This window comes from Syngnathus acus, chromosome 10 (genome assembly GCF_901709675.1).
Source record: "Syngnathus acus chromosome 10, fSynAcu1.2, whole genome shotgun sequence".
NCBI lineage: Eukaryota > Metazoa > Chordata > Actinopteri > Syngnathiformes > Syngnathidae > Syngnathus > Syngnathus acus.
In genome coordinates this window covers 13289161-13314796 of record NC_051095.1, presented here as the reverse complement: position 1 = coordinate 13314796, position 25636 = coordinate 13289161, and the positions used below count along the sequence as shown (strand labels likewise).

The 25636-nt window shown below is 39.6% G+C and overlaps 1 protein-coding gene across 2 annotated transcripts; it reads right to left on the bottom strand.

The window, feature by feature from the left end:
* Positions 1 to 218: 218 nt before the first annotated feature.
* Positions 219 to 2944, bottom strand: hs3st1 (heparan sulfate (glucosamine) 3-O-sulfotransferase 1). Of its 2 annotated transcripts, none has more exons than XM_037262205.1 (2): positions 2737 to 2944; positions 219 to 1736 (listed from the first exon to the last, which is right to left on the bottom strand). In XM_037262205.1, the coding sequence occupies exon 2, from the start codon at positions 1614 to 1616 to the stop codon at positions 699 to 701; it is 918 nt and encodes a 305-aa protein (XP_037118100.1). In that variant the 5' UTR covers positions 1617 to 1736; positions 2737 to 2944; the 3' UTR covers positions 219 to 698. The 2 variants fall into 2 exon arrangements, with proteins under 2 accessions (XP_037118100.1, XP_037118101.1); XM_037262206.1 differs by having other exon boundaries at positions 2840 to 2944.
* Positions 2945 to 25636: the final 22692 nt, after the last annotated feature.

The following is a 25636-nucleotide window of genomic DNA, read 5'->3' as shown; positions in this document are numbered from 1 at the left end:
TGTGAACAGCATAATGGAAAATAATTTTCTATACCAATTCAAAATGAACAAGGAAATGGATTGATCCATTCATGGGTCAAGCATCTGTTGCGAATTTTGCCATTCAGCTTTTAGTTAGAAAACAGCAAGTTGCGCAACAAGACTGAAATTTCCAACCCATTTAAACTCTGATTGCACAAATTAAGATTAAATACCAGCATTGTAAATGCTTGTTGTGGAAACGTATAGTGATTGCCATGACTACATATTTCAAGAACTACTTTTTCTGTGCTTTGGCGGAAGTTCTACATCTTCTGGATGGAAGAATGGTAGTCATGGAGACTAGGATACATTTTCACAACAAAGATTTACAGTGCAAAAAAGGTGCATTAGCCCGCCAAGATCGTATCTTGTTAAAGGTAATCAATTTTAAATTGAAAAAAAACCCTTTAACATCGTCACTGAGTAGACGTTTCTTCATCCCCACGTGCTGCCGGAGGCGGAGTGTGGTCTGCTCACATTAATTTCTGCTATAATCATTTTTTGACTGGTTCGACTTAGAAAATCAACAAAATTAAAAAAAAAAACTCATTAGAGAAGTAAACAGGGAACATTGCATTATAGGTTCATCCTGAAATTTTAAATGAAAAGTCTACCTTGTGTCAAAATAGATTTAGCAATGTGTCCATCTACTCTGTTAGCACCGAAAGAGAAGGCTTTCACTTCCAGTTGAACGTTCGGCCCACCAGCTCAAAGAATTTCCTGTTGGGCTGGTGGAAGAACTGGTAGAGTTTTTGCAAGATGGCAGGAGCCACGCGAGGGTGCGCCCTGCCCTTGGAGTCGTGCAGGCAGCGCTCCCGCCCGTGCTCTCGCAAGCAGTAGAATCCCTTGGTCTTGTTAAAGTAGAAGTTGGAGGCGTTGATCTGCGGCTCCAGTCTTAAGAAACGCTCTACCTTTTTCATCTCGGGAAGGGGGTCTTGGATGAGCTGGTCGCCATCCACCAGATGGATGCTCTCCAGCGGAAAGTACCGCAGCCAATTCTGCATGTGTACGTAGTACAGGCTGCGATTGAGCGCCTTGTAGCCCAGGTTGACCTCGCCATCCTTCATTAGCACCGACTCGATGGGCTGGTAGCGTTTGTGCTTCTGGAGGCGGTTGTAGAAGACCTGCGTGTAGTCCGACAGCACACGCTCCGTGGGGTCTCTGAGGATGAGCAGCAGCTTGGCGTCCGGGTTCATCTGATGGATCCGCTTGGGGACTTTGGCGGATGTAAAGTACGCCGGCGTCTTTTCCACGGTGATCTGATCAGGGTAGGCGAAGGGCATCTGGCTGCGGTACCAAGGCAAGCCCTTCTGGAAGTGGCTCTCCCAGTCAAAGAAATGCACCTCGTTCTGGGCCGCAGCTACAGAGTGGTGCAAGCTCAGCATCTCGATGAGCGCCCGCGTCCCGCCTTTCCTTACGCCGATGATGAGGACCCGCGGCAGCTGCTGCACCGTCCCGTTGGGATGGCTCACGGTGCCGTTGTCGACCGGGGAAGGAGAGACGGGCGACCCCTCTGTGTCGGTCAGTGGCCCGGAGGAGGGGACGGTTGGGGACTGCATGGCGAAGAGCAGCAGCCCAAGGAGCAGGGCCGCCATGAGCGAGGTCCTGACCCTGGAGGATTTCAGCCTGGCGAGAGCGAAAACACTGGAGCCCACATTGAAAGCTGGCTAAGGACAATGGGAGCACTGAAGAGCAAAAAAGGCTTGGCCTCTTCTCTGCAAGGAAGAAAATATATGAAGTCATGTGTAAATTACTTCATTTACATGGTGAAACGTGAAACCTACAGCCCGCGGGCCATACACTGTAATAATATTAGTAATACTCAGATCAAATTTATGTTGACGCTTCACAATGGATTCATTATTCACATACTCACATGTTCGAACTCTGGTGGTGATAAACTACATTGTGTAATCACAGCTGCCCTGGGGCAAAAGCATGGCTGCCAGTGTGCCATCAAATAGCACCCAAAAATCACACCCAGCCGTACACCAGTGTGAGTGACACTGGAGTCAAAGTGGGTGAATAGTCTTGCCCAAGGACACGACAACATATGACTCGGACAGAATGGGATTCGAACAGCTGACCCTTCGTCACTGGACGACCCGCTTTATTGTACCTAGTTTCAAAAACATATGCAAGGCCAGACTAACTGTTAAAAATAGCTAAGCCATTTAAGCCACCATTTCAGGCTTTTATCCATCTATGTATCCATCCATCCCCACTAAGAGCCAGCCTTTAGTAATAATAATAATAATAATAATAATAATAATAATAATCTGGTGGGTGGGAATTGTTTTATATGATATATACATGTAAATATACATAACATGATCATTCTAATACATGCGTATATATGCACATATTTGAATTTTCTATATAAATTAATTTGACATAAATCAACACATTTTAGGGGGAAAAGATGGCGAAATAAATACAAGTAATGATGCAAGACCCTTAAATTTGTAAAGGTGGTGTACTTGCCCACCTCCTGTAAAACGAAAGGTACTAATTGTAAAAACTAAATATATAGTGAAAAAAACATCTCAAAGGTCTAATTATCTATTCAAGGAAAAAGTCTGAAAAAAGTGACTAACAATATGACTGTCACCATCTGGAATCTATTGGCACGCGCAACTTCATGCACAGTAATAGTAGTCGAAGAGAACAGTCAGGAAAATGCGTTGACGAGTTCATTCAGAGATTTTTTCCTACCTCCTGAGTCTACAAAAGTCCACGGGAGCGTTACTTGGTCTTCTGCGGCATCCCTCTTGCTCCGCTCCGCTTGTTTATGCGCTCACACCGAGCAGAGCGTTACCTCCGCGGGGGAGAGGGAGCCAGCATCGACTGCAGCAGTGAGCTTCCTCCGTGGAGTGTCAGCACCCTGACTGACTGCTCCTCCTCTGCTCCCATATGAGGCTTTTCTCAGTGTTTTTTCTTTCTAGATGTACGCCCACATGGAAGCTGTGCTACCTTTTGATTCATAATGACGTCACTGAGAGCATGCATGTGGGGCAGGTGACATACAGCATTTAGTTTGAATGTCACTTAGTAAATATTGTCATTTACTAATTTGGTTAAACAAATCTTTTACTGGGTTTCTACATGGTGAGATTGTGGTTTACACATCAGCCTCACAGTAAAAAGAGGGTTCAAATCCCAGCTCAGCCCTCCTGTGAGGATTTTGCATGTTTCCCCTGTGCTTGCGTGGGTTTTCCTGGATCCTATATTCCCAAAACATGCAGTAAATCCTCTTATTTGTTTTTAGGGATGAGTGTGGTTGTGAACGTTTATGTGCCTTTGACTGACTGGTGACCATTTCAGGGTGGATATGAGGTGGACTCCAGACCGGGTCATAACAGTTTTGGATATAGTCATTTCCTTTTAATACCCTTTTTTAAATTAATAATTTATCTGTAGAGGATGTTTTTTTTGTTTTGGGGAAATGTTTTGGTTTAGTTTTTATTAGTTTTATGGAGCATATGTCAAATACAAGATGTAAGAATTGTGGTAGAAAATAAACGAGAATTCTGGAACAACTGACCATCCCTCTTCTGTGTATCTTCAGAGCAGAGAAATAACTAAATAAATACATTTAAAATAAACCGGGAAAGTTTATGTAAGATATTCATTGGCAAAAATGAAAACGAAGGACCCCGCGACCCCTGTGGGGACAAGCGATGGATGGATGAAAATGAAGGACATTTTCGCTTAAATAATTTATTTTTGTTAGTTTCATGAGCGTATAGACGTTGTATCAGTTAGTTTTCCTTTCTTTTATTAAGATTTTTTTTCAAATTTATCTCGCTACGCAAAATGTTTTTCCAATTTTAGGTTCTGTTAAAATATTTTGTTAGTTTTTGTTAACTATAACAATTTTGGCTCCAACTCACGAGTGACCCTAATGAGAACAACAGTTATATACTATTGAATGTTATCCTAAATATGCATTCGTGCAAATACAGAATCTTACCCGCAATAGGCACTTGTTACTTTCTGAAGTTGATCAGGGCTATATTATTTAGTTTTGCAAATATTGACAAAGGTGTTTGAGGACATTCAAGCACAGGGACTTAAAGAAGAATGAATATGAATACATGCACACAAGGACAGAAAATGGATGCGAGTCCTGCCCTGTGGGCAATCATCCATATTAAATATACTTTCTGGGAAGCTGCAGGAGATTGAATTCATCTTTCAGCATGCTTCAGTAGGTGCTGCTGTTTTTGATAGTAACAGAGTTTAAATGATAGCAGCAGTTCAATGTCTGTATGGACAATAGAGCTTATGAACTGAGATAACTACGTCCTCTTATTTATGAATAATGCACTGCTTTTGCATGGCGGTCAGTCAGTGTTCATTGGCATAATCGTAGCGCATCTAAAAATAACGTAAATACTCTCAGTTGTACAATGAAACTTCATTGTTGTAGCGATGACGTCTTGTGTGATGTTTTTGCCATCATCCCCAAGCCAGGAGTGAATTTGGCTTGTTTTTATTCAGTCATATGTCATCACTTTGTTTACACTTTACTAGCACAAAGGGAGATCTCTCTCGACATTTGCCTTGAGACGTACACACACTATGACCTTTGTGTTCTTCTGTTTGTATTTGTTGAAGTGTGCGACCCTGCAGCAAACACGCTAGTTTATTTTCTGCTCAGACACACACATTCCCGGAGTGCTCATGCAGTATTTGGGCGAAGTGAATGTGGATGTTCTTGCAATGTTGAGCATCTTTTTCTGTTTGTTCATTTTTTTAATGGCTAAATGAGAAGGTCAGGTTTGAACATTTTCACATAGAGGTGTACTCACTTTTTTTGGACCGTGCAATTCCACTTTCATAGCTGTATTGACAACTATATGTACATTGTTAGCAAGTGAACCACTCGACAATAAATTCTTGGAAAATTGTTTTGAAATTCATTAAATTCAATGACTACTCTACAGTGGTTACCATGTTTTTATGCCAACAACAATTGACAATAAAAACGGTTAAAATGATAATTAATTTGATGACGGAGTTATGATGATGACGGATTTATGATGATGACAGCCATATTGTGATGATTGTCACTGTTTCCCATGGGAAAGTCTGAACAAAGAGCGATTATGATGATGTCAGGGGTTTTCAGAAAGCTGTCAAACCAGCTGCACGCAAGCATTTGCAGTGCAACTGACAAACCCGTTTCTTCACTGAGAAACACTGGCTTTTTTTTTTTTTTTTTTCGTGCAAGTTTGATGACAGATGACCTTTTTATTGTGTGAGATGAGGAGGCGGGGATTTCATCATCATTTTCATTATTACCTTCATCAGCTGTTATCACTATTGCCATCCTCTCCCGACTGCCCGGAGTCATGGGAACGCATTAGTGGTGCGCTCCATAGGAAGTAAGCAAGAGTCTTCTGAACAAATCACGACAGGGCCATGAATGCCCAGGGGAGCCGGGAATAGACGTTAATGCATGCTGGGGCCAAGGTATGCAGGCACTGCATTGATTTGAAGAAGTATTCAAACGCTTGAACATTTTGAGATTTTATGTGACTGATCAACACAACGTAGCACATAATTATGAAGTGGAATGCTAGGGAAGCGTGGCGCTGCCAATGTGGAGTCAAACATTTTGGACTGGCAAATACGTTTGACTGTATTTACAAATCGTGGAGCTAAATGCTGCAAATGTCCTGAATCGCCTTCCAAAGCTGAAAAAGTTATTTGGCTTACTCACGTCGTGTTGGGTAGTATAAGACCCATTGCAAATGCATCTAATAACAAGACATGTTAGCTATCTCGTGCTGATTAGTCATAACTCCTGCATGGTTGCAGTTCGACACCTGCTGATTTGCATATTGACATATTTTTTTCCCTCCAATATTTTTTCTCATTTTGGATTTTTCCTAATTTTTCTTGGATTTTATTTCCTCCAATCCCCCCCTTATAGGATGCACTGCTCAACTGCTGAGATATTGGGAGATATTAAAAACATTAAAAAGTGTATAAAAGTGCATCAAGTGGCATATTTTCAAATCTTTATATTGTTCCCCTCTTTTCACTCAATTAAATAAATAAATGATGAAATGTGTTGCAGCCAAAAAGCATCTGGTTTGTTGACACTGGCCCTTTTCTGTAAGTGTAAACATCATTACCACTCAGGAGTTGGATGCAGCACTTCATGTAGGCTGAGCAAAGCCACCAGGGGATTACTATTTATAACCACCACCACCCAAAAAAAAAAGGTAAGCGGAATCTTTGTGTATCAGTAATTACTGCAGAGGTGCAAATCCTTGGAAATGGCCTTCATTATATACGCACGTCTTGGCTAAGAAGTGAGGATAATGACTGGTGGGGGATTAACCCGACTTGCCACCAGCAAGCCTGCCCATTCCACTCCTTCCATCCTTTGCCTGGATGGGAGCAAAAAAAAAGGCTTGCCGAAGGCCTTTTTGATCAGCGTGTGATGTGATGCCGTGTGACAGGCCTCAGATGCACCCATTTACTGTAGTTTCCCCACTACTCCCCCAAAAATGCTCCGAGGATTAACGAAAACTTCTGACACAGCTGCAGTTGAAATATTTTACTCGACTGCTCTTCATGCTCCTGTGTGTGTGCGTGTGTGTTTGTGTGCACGCGCACGCGTTTGCGTAGGTGTAAATCAAACAGCTTTCAAGCATACAAAAATAAGGATTAGCGGTTGTTTGGCATAAATAACATTTAGGAAAATTCGCGGGACTGCGGCTTGAGAAGTCATTCAAAGCCATTTCCTGTTCAATACGCTCCACATTTTGATTGAAGAGGAACAAAGACTAACAGTCTCCATCCAAACAGTGGATGTACAAAATACGTGACAAAGATGGTTTACCACACGAGACATTGGAGAGGATTGCTAATAACTTAAAAGCTTGTGTTTACGGATGTTTACAGTTAAGACTGCAATTACCTCAACGCACAAGTTGACCTGTCAGAACCAGAGACACTCGAGTTGAACTAAAAGTAAACTTTACTCGGAACATGGAAAGCATAGCATCTTTATTCATTCACTCATATCCTTTTTCGAAAAAACTAAATTCCAGAATGGTCTCAGAATGGTCTTGCCATGCAGCTGCTTCTAAGAGACCTGCACATTTTGCAAACTGAACCACTGAACAGTTTCAGAATTACTGAATCACTTCAATCCTTGCGTTATAACTTGACCGCATAGTTATTTATTTTTTACTTATTATTCAAAGCGGCATGTCAATTCACTTGGACGACATGTTAATGGATAAATGCTACTTTTGTCACGTTGCTCCATTGTTAGGCATTGGCACTACTTTATTGCCAATGTGGCGGCGTAAACAGGAATAGTCTCGTGATGTTTGGTGCCATGTTGGTTACACATTTCTCACAATTCATCTGTTTTTATGATAAAACATAACTTTAATTCATTTGTTCTGTTTTGAGTTAGAAGTAAAAAATACTTGAACTTTGTCTTCCATTTTCCACTGGATGCTGTTGACTGGAGGCTGTGCTGACATTTGAACACAAGCAATATATTTGAATGAGGTGCGGCGACTTCCTCATCGCCAAACATTGAGTTCTGTAAAGTATTTTTTTCATGAGATCCTGGTTGCAGATGGTTTGTTGTGGGGATGAATCAAACCTTTGTATTGTCAACCACATCAGTTTTTGTGGTTGAAAATGGGATACATGTGTGAAATAGCTAGGCTGAGCTCTAAGCCTCTGACTTTGTGTTTTTAATCAATTTGATGGTTGTAACATGCACACAATAGTGAAAAAAGAAGGCAAATGGGTCATGCTGTGTTTCTCAGTTTTTGTGAAATAATAATAAGAAGGGGAAATATAGCAGGAATAGTGTATGTATGTCATTGGGCAAATTTCTCAACTAATTGAGGGCAGCAGTTAGGAGTCCATGGAGGGCTCTGAGAAATGCCAGCCGTCATACAAGACTGTGCTGGGAAGAGAAAGAAAATCAATGGCCATAATTGCTCAATAACAGAGCAGCCATTGAGGCGCAGAGATTGGGAGGAAGATGGGTGCTGGTGGGGGTCGTGGGGGTACTAGAACAAAAATGTCTCCAATAAATGAGTTTAAGGAACAAAAGGCTGTTTTATGTAAATCTGAACATCCTTGAAGGAGTTATGATGCACTAAAGTACCCTGCCTAAAGAGGTTTTCATATATAAATTTGAGAAAATCAGTTTTCAAAATGTGGAACATTTAAGATTAAAACCTATTGGACATGTTTAGTACGTATTTAGAATACACTCTTGGGATTTTTTTTGCATTTTCCTTTTCCTTTTTTTTTTTAATGAGCTTCTGGCACTGCTCAGAACATACATCTGGTGGAAAGATTTGGAGCCGTGCAAGATTCCGGTTTGCGTTTCTTCCAAACTACTGGGTTGCCATCTAGAGGAAAAGTAATCTCATTTTTTTAATTGTGCGAACTTAATTTAAGCTTCATTGCTTGAGCTGGTACTCTTCAATGTGTAAATGTTATCCAAATGAATTTTTAAAAACAAAAGAATCCCTCCTGCAGCCTTTGTAGTGTGCTGGATATGTAAATAAATTACTTCCAGCATGGTTTAACTATTGCACTATCGAATTATTTATTCCCTGCTCGGCTCAGTAATGGCGAGTCACCGAGCTCCTGTCTTTCTCACGGCGCCTTTTCACCGTTGTCCCTTGAGATGCACGCAGCGAGATGAAGAGATGATGCCGCCCACTCCGTCACAAAGCCTCATAGAAAATTTCACATTTCACATTAGCTCCAAAACATGTTCATCTTCCATAAGAAAAAAATATATCTTTTTATGCATCAAAATAGAATGTATTTTTTTTTCTCGCCATTTGAGTTTTTTTTCCCCCACTATTTTAGTTTGTGACACTGGTTAGCATGTCCGCCTCACAGTTCAGAGGTGCAGGATTTGATTCAGGCTCCGGCCTTCCTGTGTGGAGTTTGCTTCGCCTATTTTTTATGATGAGCAAACACCCCATTTTTTACAGCGTGTGAAGACGTGACGGTGTGTTCAATTGGGAGTCTAAATTTGGAGCTTTTCACACTGTAACGACAGAGTTGATTGCTTCCAGCGCTTTTCAAACTTATAAATGTTCAACAAAACAGGTCGTGTTGACTTGAGTAGTAAATAACATGAAGCCTGTGCCTGGCTGGTAAGATTCGTCTGCTTTGCTGGGCTGGCGATCTGATTTCAGGAAGAGGAATCGTTAAAATTACGACTCAGTGGTACAAATTTTTACTTTTTTTTTTAAATTGTAAACCATCAGTGGTTGTAGCACAAAATACGCCATGCAGGCTCCATATACCCAGGCCATTGGAAGAGGAACATCACTCCTCTGTTTTAGTAGACTTTTTTAAACAACTCTCAAGACTTTTGTGTTATGTCCTAAATGTCCTGTACACTTTGGTATAGTGCAGAGGTCACTATATAGTATATATATATATATATTTTTTTATTCGATGTTTTACCAGGTAAGCCAATTGAGAACATTTTCTCATTTACAATGGCAACTATATATATGCCAGAGGGCCATAATTTGACCAGACCTGAAGGGCCGGACCTGCAATTTATTTTATTTTTGCATTTATAAGTCAGGTTTTTCTTTAAACGGGTATTTTCTCTTCGATCCTCCTAATTATGGAACCCAGTCACGGGCCGAACTGGATGGTTCAGCGGGCCGGATTTGGGCCGCGGGCCTTAAGTTGATGATCCCTCTTATTGTGGCTTGTTTTTCTACAATTTTCCGACTCCCAGAGACAAAACCTTGGGGATTAAGAAAAAGTCTTACAGCTTTGAGTTCAGCTCATGACAAATGAGAGCAAAGAGGAAGATGCTTCGTTTTTATGTTTTTGTTAGGTATACCTCAGTTACCCTAACAAATCCCATTCAAAGGATTTTGAAAGTAGCTGAAATGAAATGCTGCCATGTATGAAATGTAAACGTCATAATAGAATGACCTTGGGTCTCAGTGTTGAAGGTTACACAAGTACAACATTAATGTTCAATTGAATGCTTAGTCTGTGTTCATTGGTGGTGGCTGCCAGCAGTCAGCCAGACGCACTTTAGGGAAGAAGTGGTATCCTAGCAACAGAGCCACATATCCCTACTTGTGTACAGTTATTGTGTGCGAGTCTCTGTGGAGGAAGTCCGTTAGAATGCAAAGCGACACATTGCCATGGCTCCTGATTCTCCCGCTTTTCCCATCCAACGTTGTTAGACGACCTTGTTGCACTTTCCCCTCCAACCGCCGCGAGGTCATCAGAATTCCCCGTGCCCGCTGACCTTTTCTCGTGGCGAAAAGGTTTGACATTCCCAGTGCGCATGCTTAACAAGCACTTGGACGCAGGACTCGTAAAGTCTTCTTCCCCACAAGTGGAGTGAATGAGAAGAATGGATGGAAGGCGTCCAACTAGTCCTGAGAGGGAAGCAGTGCGCTGTTGCCTCGCGTCTAATTGAATTACTGATGGTCCCCCTTGGAAACCTCTTGTTTTACATAAGCCTCCTTTCAGCTTGATTTATGCCGTTCATATTCAACCTCATGGGAGAGTTTGGTAAACACGCTCAGCTTTGGGCCTCTTTGTACAACATCCGTAACAGCTTTTACCATATTCAGCCCTTACGTAACTTTGATAAAATGATTGAATTAACCTTTGAAGTGTATTCGGTCATGTGTATTCTTATTAAATCGAAATGAAAAGTGTTCATTGTATTTTGGAAATGTTGCTGAATGAATTACAAAGAGATTTTATGGGGAAAAGTGACGTGAGCTTTAAATGTAGTTTCATGTGACAGCGCAGAGATTCTACCCAACTACAAAGGCATGGTTGTGGATGATGTAGCCTATCTTCAGAAATCTTTCATGTATTCCAATACTCAAGTGAATGAAAGCACAGTTTGATTGTAGTTGCTCTCTACCGAGTAGAAAAGCTCTTCAATTACAGTCACCGACCATTAGACAAATAACAGAATATGGATTGCTTTGTAGCTGCAACCAACACACAAAATATGAACACGTGGCGGCCTTTGTTCTGCGCACAAATTTCTGACCAAGCCATGGTGGAAGAACAATAATAAATCTCAAACATCACAGAGGGGTACAATAATATATAAAAAAAAAAAAAAAGAATCTATAAAGACATTTCATTTGTTCCGAGCTCAAACTGCTGCAATCATAGAACATAATCAAATGTTTTCAGACTACATGGGGAGGCGTTTATTTAGATGACGGTCGAGGCATGCTATCTATTAGCGCCGCGAAATAAATACAGTAGCCATAGCACTAATTTAGCAACATGACTACTGTATTTCATAAAAGCTGTCACGTTGCTTTCAAATCAACAGCAATATGCTTTAAAGAAGCATTTGCATCTTTCTATAAAAGCACAGCCCATCATCACAGAGAACAACCACTTTGCATTGGACAAAAATCAGATGAGTCATTTGACCTTTAACACAACATTTGTTTCCCCTACTCACAAACTGAGTGGTGCCTCGCTCTGTTATTTTGGGAATAAGATGTATCTACAAAACAAGCCGTAGGCGTGTTGGGTGTCTTCACGCATCGAGTTAGCGGTTCATAATTGGAACTGTGTGGAGAAATGTGACTGGCCATTACTGTGATTAAGCTCCTATAATGGAAAAGATGCAGGGGGATAACAGGTTTGATGGCCGAGATAACAGGCTGCATATAGGATAGGCTTGCCTTTGCCTCACATGCACATACACATATATGCATCTTGGTCACTTAGAATGTACCAGGGCCCACCTGGTGGGATTGCAAACATCTGTTCTTGTTAAATTGCAAGGAACTTTTATTGATCGAGTGCTGGCGCGGCATTCCTTCACAACTTACTGCTGGCGGAGGGGAAAAGGCTGGTGAGGGTGTTGGGTGTTTGGGGGCTTTTAAAGTGAATTACCAGTTCACGTAGTTAATGCGCATGTCTCTTTTTCTTTGCTTCGCTTGAATTTACCAGGAGAGGCATTGCAAGCGGAATTCAAATGAAAATGGCCTCTTCTGAAGTCCAGGCAGCAGCTCTTGGGAGCTTTGTGTGACTTAAGGATTGTGCAAGAGCTAAATTGACTGCAGATGCGTAGGGAGGTGGTGCTAGGTTGGGGGGGTCTGCAATTTTTTTTTCCTCACAAATTATTAGTATGGAGCATCGGAGATAAGGGTGACATCAACTTTGACCTGTCAACAACACAGGGGCTGGAATAGAAGTAATAAGATGGGGGAGCATGAATTTTAACAAATGTGACCAAAGGGATTTTTTCTATCTTCACTTCCCCTTTAAAGATGAACACATGAGCATCGACTTTGAGAACTGCATAGCCTTATCACACTGTTTCTCTCCCGTCTATCTGGGATAATGTGGGAACTGGTCATAAATCACCATTTCCCCCTCTGCCAAGTGTAGGTCTGAGCATGCCAGGAAGCAGTTGTTTCCTTAACCCCCTCCCCCCAACTGCCATCAGCCTCACTTCAGAGCAGACACCAGGAATTCGTGTAGTCAAGAAGTAAATATTTGCCAGAAAGTGATGAAAAGGTTACAGTCAGCATTGTGTAACTCTTTTGCTTTATTGACATTCTTCAAGGTTAAAACTGTTTGATTACTCCAGACCGGCTTCTTTTCAATTTTCTAAGCACATGACCAAATTTAACACCTTTAGAGACAAAGCTCCTCAGAAAACAGGTCCAGCATAGAAAAAAGGTCCACGCTCCCAATACCGTAATGAAGGGTGACAACAGGATCGTGTACGGCGCAGCTGCAATATGTTATTGTGTATTATTTAATATAAAGTGAAAGAACAGCGTGGCAGCTTATTATTCACAGAAATTGCAACCCAGCCGCAACATTGTAGCTCTGAGCGCGCGTGTCAAATTGTGCAGGTCACAGATGCGAGATCTTAATGCTGCATAACGACAAGGAAAATTGCTTTTTTTCTCCTCCGTGAGGCCTGATAAGAAAACATGACTGCTTTTTAATAGGGCCAACATAATGTTTAAGCGGCACATTCCTACGCTAGAACTACATGCCTTCATCATCTGCAGCTGAGTGGCCTAATAATAATTGTGGAAATACGCTATTTTAACCAACGCTTAATTAGTCTTGTGATTTTTCCTACTGAATTATACTTTGCCCAAACATGAAATTCGTGGAATGGGTATATTATATGAGTATATAAATTCATGAGATGAAAGTGAGTCAAGCTGTGTGCCATCCAGTCGAACAAGACATTACAAAATCACGCCTCACACGTGCAAGCTGGTGAAAGAATGTGCCCCTAAAGTCCGAGCAAGCGAGGATGACACGGGAACATGTCACACGCCAATGACACGCAAACAGGGGCAACTTTTGACCGGGGGTGGTGTGTCTGACTCTTGCTGATGAGCAATGCTCAAGCGAAACAAATTGGAAGACAGACGGAAGAGAAAGACATTGTAACATGCTGATGCTTTTTTGGCTTTATGAGTTTAATGCTTCTGATTATTAAATGTACCGGTGTTGTCTTACTCAGACCAACCAAACAGACGGTGGAGGGAAAAAAAAACATTGGCCTTGTTGTGGTCGAGCTAGCTACACCTAATTACAATTTTTTTTTTGCTTTAAAACAAAACCAAATTATTTCTCATACAAATTCAAATTAAGATCTTGGATAATTAGAGGCAGGTTCTTTACCAACAATTAAAGTTCAGGTAGACTCAGTTGTGGTTCACTTCACAATGTTGAGTCCGTTTTTATTGCTTGTAAATGGTTCGAAAATTATCTGCACAAATAGCACCCCCCCAGTAGACACCTTCCCCATCTACACTTGTGTTAATAACCCCGTCCAATATGTGAAAATAATAAGGTCTTAATTTCAAAGTTTGATTCAGCAAATTGCAAAATTGCCCGTTATTGATCTCTTTAGGATTACAAATCAGTTCATTTGAAGGAATCATCTACTGAAACTCCCGGCAAACTAAATGACAAGCTCACGATCAATGCGGAGATCAAGTAATCAGCGCTTGATTAGATGTAGCGGTGCTCTGATCGATCCATGTCTGCACCATGAGACAAGCACTCTGAGTGAGACTCCTTCGATTAACAAAGCGAGGTTAAAAACAGACGCGAACCGCAGTTGCACCACTGGAGTCGCAAGCTCTGTCTCTCTGAGATGACAATTACGATACAGTGTACAAAAATAAAAAGTAATATATATATTTATCTATTTTGTCTTGTCACCAAGCTTGTTAGTTTTCTTTTGTTACATTTTTAACCAAAGATCTGCATTGAATAATACAAATAACAATAGAATAAAAAAATAGAAAACAATGTAAACAAATAAACGGAATAAAGTAAAAATCTCACAAACTCACATGCAAATTCCATATTAGATTAAGATTGCAAATTAATTTAATTGTTTTGATAATCGATTCATTGTTTAGATACCTTGTTTGATTTAAATTTGTTCGACTCCGTCCATATTCTTCTATGTTTGTAGTCTTCAATGAAAACAGACTGATTATCTTTGTGTTGAATGAAAATAAAACAACAAAAGTAAACGGGGAGTAGGCTTCAGCTCAACCGGAATTTAATGAGGACACTCGAACATTTTTGCATCTATTCATTTTCTACACGAATACTTAGTAGAGCACACCCAAGACTCAACAATATATGTTTCCAACAATGTTTTTGTGTATTCCTGAGTGCAAGAACACAAAATTGAAAAGCATGGAGGTCAGCTTCAAGTATTTTGTTTAGTGAGTTATGTTGTCCATGTGACCCTCAAATGTAACATGATGGCCATTGCTCACAATTCAGGAGTAATTTCCCAAATATTCATGGTAATTTATTTCAATTGCATATCTTTGTATGAAGGCTGTTCAAGGTACCAAGTCCTGCATCATGAAACAAAGGAGTACAACAACATTAAACATCTTACAAAGAAAAGCCTAAATTAACTATATTTATTCAGAGGACATTGAGGGGAAGTTTGATTTAAATTTTCACCCTTTGATTTAATTTTCACCTGATTTTGATCCAGTTAATTTTGGCGCTCTCAGGTCACACTCCTGAGCCATGCTTTACTAAGAACTACCCATTCCCCCAAAAACAGAAGTCTTTGTTCAGACCCAATCAGAAGAGCACCCAAGAGGCCAGTCACTCTTGAATAAGCCACCAAGGTTGTCATGACAAGCATAATGACTTTCTCCTCATGAAAAAAACATCACAGTGAGTTGTGCAGATTCTGAATATCAAAGCACCTCTCCGCAAAGGCAACACAACAAAATACTAAGTCATGGTCAAAATGATGTTAAACCGCATTCAGCGTCCACAGTAGCTGCTTCCAAGCTTGTAACATCTGCAGCCGTGATATCAAGAGCTGATTTCATTGTGTGCCCCGACAAACAGCAAATGAGCCTTCCATTGTTGCTTCCAGCTCACATTTACCCCTCACTTTTATCTCAGGCTGCAGGAGGAAGCAGCGAGATGTTCAGTGTTGTTTTAACACAGCGGTGGGACTAATCATGCTTAGAATGGCAGAATTAAATGCCAGACTAGAGATGAGCACATAGGACACAATAGTACCTGTTTACTCTTCTTTTTTTAACTGTGTGTATCATAATTGCTGTGTATTAAGGCAGCTCACCACTCTGTCAAGCCAAGCTAAGTGTATGGTACATCTGTCGATATCAAAGACACCCATCTTTAGTCTTTCTGGATAAGGAGCATCACTGATTAACTCCACCTCGCCTGCCGAGTGTTAAGGACAAAGCTCTCTTGACCTTGCAATTTGAAATGATGGCGTACCTCAAAGCTCGGTACTAGAACCACTGCCATTGTCAAATGATGGAGTACCACAAAGCTCAGTACTAGAACCACTGCCATTGTCAAATCTGACTGGCAGTTTGAGAATAGCGCTTCTATTGGTTCACTACAAGTTGTACTTTTGTGCTGAAGTGGTACTTGGAATTTGGTACATCCGAAATGTTGAAAGTTATTTGGAGCCCCAAAGTTGACTCTGAAGTGTGATTACCTCTGCGAATGTTGCAGAAGGATTAACGTTGGATGCCAATGTTACCTTTTCTTTAGCTCTCACAATATCTTTCTCAAACACGAGCACAGAGGTCTAAGAGGATCATCATGACAATAGAACTGAAAAAGGCTCCAGCCTTTTATGTGCACCAATGGTACTTACAACATGTTCTGTACAATTAATAAAGTTGTATGACAAGGCAGTTTGAACAAATTCCTATCATTGACCCCAAATCAAAGTTTGAACAATGCCCTGAGAAATGATTGTCGGTAAACCTCAAGGTTTCCCAGTAGTTATATTTGATTGAGCCAATTTATGTGAAGCTTCCAGCTGTTGGAGGAACAACCTGTCACCGATGAAATGTCAGGCCTGTGGAACCATCTATTAGTTTAACATGTGCAAACATTTGCATCAGCCATGATGAACGGTGTCGGCTTCAAACCTAGCAGTTTATGAATATTACTGCATTGTAGGTTGGCACAGAGGACACGCTGTGTTTATTTTTTTACGAGCTACACCCTTCATTTTGTGATTAAAAATGTGGGAGGCCTATAAACATTTACAGCCTCGAACAATTGTTTTAATTGATGGCGCTTCTCTAAGGCTTTGAGACGTGACTGGTTCTGTCCAATAAACCCTGGACATATTATAAGTTTTAAAACAGTGGGTTTTTGATTGAATACGATATTTTTCTTGAGTGCAGTTTCTGTTCACTTTAGTGTGGTAAAAAATTAATTTCCCCATTGCTGGACAATGAAGACTAATGAAGTTATATTTTTTCTTAAATTGCTTGTATTTGAAAAATACTGCTCTCTTTCTAACGTGAGTTTTGAAGTACTAAAGTACTGTTCACAAATAAACATCTTAAAACAAAGACGACAACGTCTCTCACATAAAATGTGTTGTTATAGAAATATAAAGTTTTATAATGTACTACAAATAAACTAAAATCATAACCTCCAGAAGACAATTTATGTTACATGAGTGGGTGAGTTCACAAAATGTGTGTAACAAATGTTTTTAATAATAATAACAAATAATATTGCTGGTATATTACAATTTAAGGCGAAACTGCAATTTCAAACACAGAAAGACGCCAAAAAATATGCAGAGAAATATAATCTTGGACACAAACAGCAGCAAATGTATGTATTGTATTACGGTACAGGCCGCTGCCCATTTATGAGGACTTGATAAGCATGTCACGACACCACAAGAACACAACTTGACACGTGCCCATTTGTCTCCCCCAGGAAAGACAAGAAAACAGGTTGCAGAAGGGCTGCAGCGTCTCGCCTGGTAAGCGTCCATCTGGTTGGACGTAACATCCCATTTGTCCGTCCGCTTGTTTTTTTTTTTTTTTCCTTTTGAGGAGAAACGGCTGCTCTTAAACCTTTCTGTCTGGAACTGAAAAGAAAAGTTGTTTTCGCCGACTTTGCAAGTAGCGACGAACAACGGTGAACTCTACTGACTAAAAGTAGACAAGAAGGTGTGCGTTTGTCAGCTTTAATGGAACACATTGTGGACAATGTAGCTTTTAATGGCTTGTACACAAAGAGCTGGTGGGTCCTTGTGAGTCAAGTCTGAAATTAAACAACCATCTCTATCTTCCTATTTCTAAAAGTGTGAGTATGAGGGAGCTGTTGTCCATCATAACCACTTCCCACGTACAGTTTCTCTGACTTAGCAGCTCGGGTGGCTTATGATCCAGCGCTCTTTTCGAGCAACAGCTGGACGCAGGCTGTTTGTGTGAGCGTGCGTGTGATGTCTTCATGCGCCACACACGGTGTCACGTATGAAGTGCTTCCACAAAAAGTAAAACTACTGTCTTCAAGGACACTCTCTTTTCTCCCCCATGCAGGGCCCTGCTCTCACAAGTATCGTATTGCGGGGTAAGTCCCACAAAAAAAGCAATGGACTGTATAAATGTGTCCAGAATCCTTGCTTTTCGACCAAAGTACATTGCAAATGTGTAACTAAAACAACAGCGGATCTGTTTTAAATTGTTTTTCTATTAGCAAAATATCTCTTTAATGCTGCACACAAGACTGTGAGAGGTCAGAAATACAGTATTCCACGAGAGGTCCAACCTCTAAGCTCAGTTTAATCTAAACAAAAACACGTCTGACCACCATGATAAGCAAGTTTTCTTTGTGGACAGATAACTGCCTGAGTGATTGTTTTAAAGTTTACCTTAAACTTGAAAACTGCTGTTTAAATAAAAATAGCCTACTCCAACCTTCACTCTGGAATGCAAACCAATGCCGTTCTGATATCAATTTATGCACAAGTGCACTAAGAGCGGCACATATTCATGAGAGCACAAAATAGTTCAGTCATAATTGCTCCAAAAACACATTTACATCTCAAAAAGAATGAATGCACATCACCTCCTTGTCTTTTTATAGTAAGCAGGCCAAGCAAGCATCCCAGTAAATGCTAAATAACTGGCAAGTCAACAAGGCTTCATTAATTGAGGGGCTTTAAAGTGAGAGGAAAGTGGACAGGAAAGTAAAGACTATTTCATTATAACTGAAGGAGGAAGTCTAATCACCACCATCGCTGCACTTAATTATACAGACAAACATGAGACCAACGAGAGAAGTCTCCTTTAATACAAAACATTTCAAATATTCCTGACATTCAGCTGCAAGGCTTGTGTGGCGTAGTAATTCATCAGAGCCTCCCTCTGTTTTTCACTAAGTGCCAGAAAGCAGCAAACCTTTTAAAAAGCACTTTCATTTTCAAACCTTAGAAAACATAACAATGTATGCCTTTAGCCTTACATGCTCTCTCGCTCTCATCTCACATATTTCTTTATGCAGAGATTGTTCATTTTTCAATTTAAACTTTGTTGTTCCAGCTTGTTTTCTTGTTTTCCCCGAAATCCAGTAGAGGATGTTCTCAGAGTGAACACCTATCCTGTTGAGCTTCCCGTCATCCTTCATCAGTCCCCAAACAACTCTCATTCAAACAATCCTCTCAGATCGTCAGGAAAGAACTTTTTTTTTTAAACTTGCATTTTGAGTCTGTTTCCTGTCAACAGAGTGGCTTTACACCTTTCACTAACAGCTATTGTCTTATTTAGACTTTGAGCTTGCCTCCAACTGCTTTTCAAGGCCCATGACTAATACAGTCCTGCTTATTAAAACAAAAATAAACTGTTCACAGCCAGGGGGTGGGGGTTAGTGAGCTGTTAATTGGTGCATGATACCTAAAGTACAAAAAAAACACCAAACAAAATCTAGCATTGGAAAGTGGGTTGGGTGAAAGAACATCAATTAATTCTGTTCACTAGATGAAGTTATCGCTTATCACAAACTGGGGCTGCCATAACAAATGTAAATACATGATCATTTTCAAACCACCTTTATTCAAATTGGTTGTATTTCTACACTAGAAACCAAATTAACTAACAAGTGAACCGAAATGTTGGAGGTTCAGTAAATAAAAATACTTTCTGGTGAAAGTACTTACAGTATTTAAACTTATCCTTGGCACATGGTTACACTCTTTTTTTTGCAGTACGGAAATAAGAGATAGTCATGTAACTTCATAGTGACTTTCGCATTTATGTAGTTTATTGTAAAATACAAATAAACACAAATTGAAACAAAGCAATGCTTTGCATTTATGTCATTTGTGTCAAACCCAAGGACATCATTTTATGTGGCCCGCAAAGACAAATTGTGCATCGACTTTGTGTCAATGCAAAAATTACAAATTGTCTCACTTTTAAAAAATAGATATTGCTAGCATTTTTTTTATCACCATTTATCTTTTTAAAAATATTTGAACAGTTTTTACTAGTCTCTGATTTCAAAACTAATTATTGATCCGTTTTTTGTGTAGCTTATAGGCGTATATAAGACAATGACAATCATAATGGCTCTCCGAAGTAAACTATGACTAAGATTTGCCCCGCGACAAAAATGAGTTCGACACCCCTGATTTATGTGAAGACCTTGAAAGATCTTGTTCGTTTGTCACAAAATAACAGAGGTGCTCATTTCGTCCCAGGGACAGAATGGTCTAAAACGGAAACCCACTCCTTTGTCTCAAGTGTGAAATCCGCCAAATCACTGCATTTAGACCAAATATGAATGTTAATTCGGGATGGATGCCCGTAAATTAAGTGGATGTGAATTGTAAAATAGCCAGCTAATGAGATTATTATACATACACTACCGTTCAAAAGTTTGGGGTCACAAAATTGTTTGGGTGACCCCAAACTTTTGAACGGTAGTGTCTATATTTATTTAGATAATTATTTATAGATTATATATATAATCTTCTGTGTAAAAAATCTTATAATATATATGTATACTTATATTCATAGATTTTTTATAATCTTATACAAATATAAGATATAATTTATAATATTTAATTCATAATATTTTATTATAATAATATTTACACTACCGTTCAAAAGTTTGGGGTCACCCAAACAATTTTGTGACCCCAAACCTTTGAACGGTAGTGTATATTGTGAAACATTAGCCTCTCATTCACACCGTCACAGATGGCAAAAAACGAGTCAGTTTTCAGTGACTCCATCAACAGCCATGTCAGGGGGCTGTTTCACAGAAAAAAAATTGACAGATTAGAGATAAGGTTGCATGGTGTTAGAGTTTATCACTGATAATCTTGTCAGTTCAGCGTCTTGCCTCACACTGCTAAACATATTTGTTGAAGCTCAAACGCAGCAGCAACCTCAGCAAGCCACCGCAACCTCCAGATTTCACTTCAAGATGTTTATCTATAAGCACTTTAATGGATGTGGAATATCCTCATGTCAGGAAGCAGGAACTGCTGGATGTCTTTTTATCTATTTCATCAGCAGATGCAAATAAAGTCAAAGTAGTACTAATGACAATGTTTGATAGTGCTGTTTTTCAGACCGATACAGTACAAATACTCAACCCTTGAGTAGTCACTGATACTGATACCAAGTACAGATACCACATGTTCTTTTGATACATAGAATTAAAAAAGACAGCATTTTAAAGAAAGATATATTTATACTTTTATTTATCCAACCATCCAATTTCTAAGCCGCATATAGACACATTTTGTATTATTTATCTATCTGCCTTTCTCTTGTAAATAACTGTAGTTTTTCTGTCCAGCCTTTTCCAGCTACTGATATGTCTTCTCTATGTCAAACACTTTAATTTGTGCGTTTTTGAGGCCAGAGTTTACCACATCAGACAGGACCCCAAATGCAGGCTGTGCCAAGAAATTCCAGTAACAGTGTAGCACATCACTACAAGATGCAAAATACGAGAAAAGTACATGCGCAGCGGCAAAACTATGCTCTGTATCGGAGCATCAAATATAGACTGGAGATCCCAGACTAAAGAGGGCCGATACCAATGAAGGAGTTTGAGAAAAAAACATTAGTGATTGCCAACGACAGCCTGTTGTGGTGGTGGCCTGACTAGTTTATAGTAGTGCTGGATAGACATCAGAAGACAGTGCTCTGTGTTGGATGAAGCGATCAGAAGTGATAGCAACATCTGGAAACCTGAACATGAAAAGCTGGAGAAATACCATAGACCGAAGAAAGAACTACTACAGTAGTTATTATGTGACACGTGGCCCACCCTATGTGTTGCACGGACTGTATGTTCACTGCCCTGTTCCAAATGATGAAGATCCCCCATCATATTCCCATGTGATGTCATAACTATTTTTTTTTTCATTTGGGATTAGTGTACATCCATGATGCTCATGTGGGATTAGCAGCATGAGAAATTAGTTTGAGCCCCCTGGAAGAGAATTAGCGGTGAATTTAATGTCAAACAGGGATTTGGGGAACATGCAAGGAGGAAGTTGCGAGCGTTTTATTTACGAAACATGCAAAAGGTATTCACACACGCACTTAGTCAATTTAATTATCAGTGCCGTAAACACGGAGGTAAAAAGGTTTTAGTGAATCAGCCACAGACCTCTGAGGGAGGGGAAAAAAGTGTAATCTCTTTTCTATCAAGTTCAAACATCAGTGGACTCTTGTTTTTACCTCCCGGAGCATAGAAAACGTCACTGTTTTCCAATGGAGAGGCCCCAAAACAACTGACAGCATCCTTACAATTACTCCAGTGTTTACTTTACCTCATAGTACAGGAATAGAGAAGTTAAATGCTGGAGGGGGGGGGCACAAATTCTCATCAGTGCTCCGGGGGGACCACATACTGTAGGACCACACACTTACTGAACATGTGATGACAAGATCTTATTATAATCTTATATTATTCTAAAAATGGACAATGTATGTGCATACATGCAAAATGTGGGTTCTAAACGTATTTCAGTTTTGAGAATACATCAAATTAATACATGGATCAAAGATTCTCTATCCTAACCCCAAAACAATGGGTTTGAAGCTAACAACAAATTTATTTATTTATTTATTTATTTATTTATTTATGAGGCAATATGTTTGTCCTGGATATCTTTCCAAATCACATGTTTTATTTTTTTGCTTTCTCTTTTTCTGCCATCATTTTCCTCGTTTTTCAAGAAAAATGATTATCAACAGTAGAAAAAGATACACAGCAGCTTGAACGGCACGGTCTACACTGATAAAAAATAATAAAAATAACTGCACTCATTTTACATTCGGATGCTTTCCCTCACATCCAATGTAACACGTCTCAAAAGTGTGGGTTAATCAATAGCTCGTTTGCATGAGACAGAATAGAATAGAATAGATCTTTCTTGTCATTGTCACACATGTACAACGAAATTTAAAAAGTGCCAACCGATCAGTGCATGAATAAAAATGAATAGAATAAATAGAATAAAAAGATAAAACAATACAAGCTTAAAAACCCACAGAAGAAAACAGGCAAAAAAATAGTGCACTCTAATTCTTCATCCCGGAAAGTGTCACCCTAACAACAAGCATGTTATTAAGAAAGAATTTTTGAATTAATGAAAAGGCATAATATGACTCCTTAAAATAGAGACTGAAATATGCTTGCGGAAGACACAAAGTGCCTTGTTGAGTGACAGCTGTGAGTGTGTCACACTTGTGTCTCACTTGCACGCTGCAGCTCTGTGCCAGCATCTGGAGAGGATGGATGGCAGAGTGAAGCTGCCAGCAGGTGACTTTAGCACAGTTAGGCTGAACCTAGAAGGCTGGGGAACAACTTCACAATCCGACACAAACACAAAAATAAAACAAAATCTCTCTGATCAAAAACTCTTCTTGGGGAGCATTTTTAATTTTTGTCTGGGATTAATTCATACGCACAAGACTTTTTGTAACCTCACGACACGTGGTTAAAAAATAAAATTATAAAATTGTTCATTTGCCCAGCAACAGTAAATATGTTTGCAATAATAACATTCCTAAAGTATTTGTATAATCCCTCTATTTTCTCAAAAAGAGGATTTTGAATTTGAGATTCAATTTGTTTGTTAGGATCAAGGGTCCCGTGAGATTAAAAGCAATAGAAAGTTAAGTAGTAAAAGCAAATCCATTGCATATACTGTGCGTACATGGTGATTTACAAAAGGTAACTATCTTGGTTTTAGCACAGTTGTTTTTCACTGGTTTATAAAATAAAGACAAAAAGTTAAAAGAGGAAAAACATGATTTTTCTGCAGATTTTGAGAAATGCTGCTGCTGATGATGATGATGATAGTAATAATGCATCACAAACCGACGTAAAAAAATGTGGCATGAAGATCTTGCTGTACAGTGGTAATCCTAGCTTGAATGGTGCCCCTGAATGGCGCCCTTTGACCTCTTATATCTTCTGCAAGAGGCACACATTCCTCATACAAACGCAAAGATATACATCATGTGATGTCATGATGCCAATAGAAAACCATTTTGGGGCTGGAGGAATAAAATGCTGTCCTGTGAGGCCACGTTTATTGTTGCAAGAAACTAGTTTGATTTAATGTGATTTGCAGGATTATTTTGAACATGAAAAAAAAGAAAAAACAGCAGCGATATACAATTAACACCTGTTTCCGGTGTTCAAAAACTGTGGGCTGAAGTCCAGACGTGTCATCCTTCAGTAAATAGATATTTTTAGTTATACTTTCTTATTTTTGTTACAATAACATTTATTTAAACCACAGGGTCAAACATCTTAAAATCTCTCGCATTTTAATTAAAATGTTAGCAGTATTAACTGTATATAGAGAAGTTAACCACTATGGAATAATACTCAAAGTAAAACTACTTGCCCAATACAAGCAAGGAAAAAAGCAAAAGACACTCCTTATGCTTTTCCCTTTGTTGCTCACAGAGCTGAGCTCTCAAGAATTATTGGACTTTGAAGGCAATTTTTCCCGGAAAAGAAAAAAGCCACTGTACACCAAAGTGGAGTGAATCCATTAAAATGATGAATGACTAAACGTGTGCAAAGCTGAAACAAAAGAGCAAACATTTTGTGCATTGCACACATCAAGAGGCGTGCTGTAATGAGCACGCACGTACAAAGCGGCCATCTTGGGCTGCCGTCAGACAAGCCGGCATGTGATTAATTGGATGTGTCAGTCGACCGTGTTGCCCCCCCCTTGTGCACTCAAACGATGACAGTCCGTCCATTACATTACAAGATGCTTTCAATCAGCTGTCATTTCTTAAAAAGAAACATCTGCTTTGAGGACTGTCAGCACACGGCGAGAGCACAGAGGGAAGTTTATCTGTTGTCGGAAGTGTTGCCATGCTGCAGCTGCTTCATTGGACCTTGTCTTATCATAACACCGACTTTGTGGTAGAAAACTGGGTTGTTTTTTTATTTTTTTATTTAAAGGCAGTCTTCCAAAACTGTTCACATGAGAATAAATACCAGTACTACTACTACTAATAATGGTATTAATATTAGTATGATTGCTATTATTATTAGCATTGACAGAGACATGACTCAGACACTGAACATAGGATGTACTGTGAGCAAAGTATGTTGAAGCCATTTTAATGGTGAATAAACAAACAGAGAGGATGCATATTTATGGAATGACTTTGACATAATCCCTCTGTGAAGAGTGAACTGATGTGCACATTCATTCCATTATTCAAATGCATATGATTACACAGACACACACAACGGGTCAAATGAGGTTGAGGTATAAGAGTATAAGAGCAACTGGATTAACATACATTGACACAACTTTAATACATTAAATTGCTCTTTTTTTTTTTTCTTCAAAATAAATGCTGTCACTGATTATTGTCATCCAGGACAGAAGAACCAGAACATTTGCATTATATCAGCAAATCTCGTGAGACATCTACTCAGTGAGTGTCTTTCTAGCCCACACAAATGTCTGTCTGTCTGTCTGTCTGTCTGTCTGTCTGTCACTCTCTCTCTCTCTCTCTCTCTCTCTCTCTCTCTCTCTCTCTCTCTCTCTCTCTCTCTCTGTGTCTGTCTCTGTCTTTCTGTCTCTTTCTGTCTCTCGTTTTCTCTCGCTCTCTCTCTCGGGATCTCTCGCTTTCTCTCTCGCACTCTCTCATCTCGCTTTCTCTCTCTCTCACTTTCTCTATCTCTCGCTTTCTCACCCTCTTTCACTCTTTCTCTCTGTCTCTTCTGTATACATTTGTTCCAATTGTACATTGAC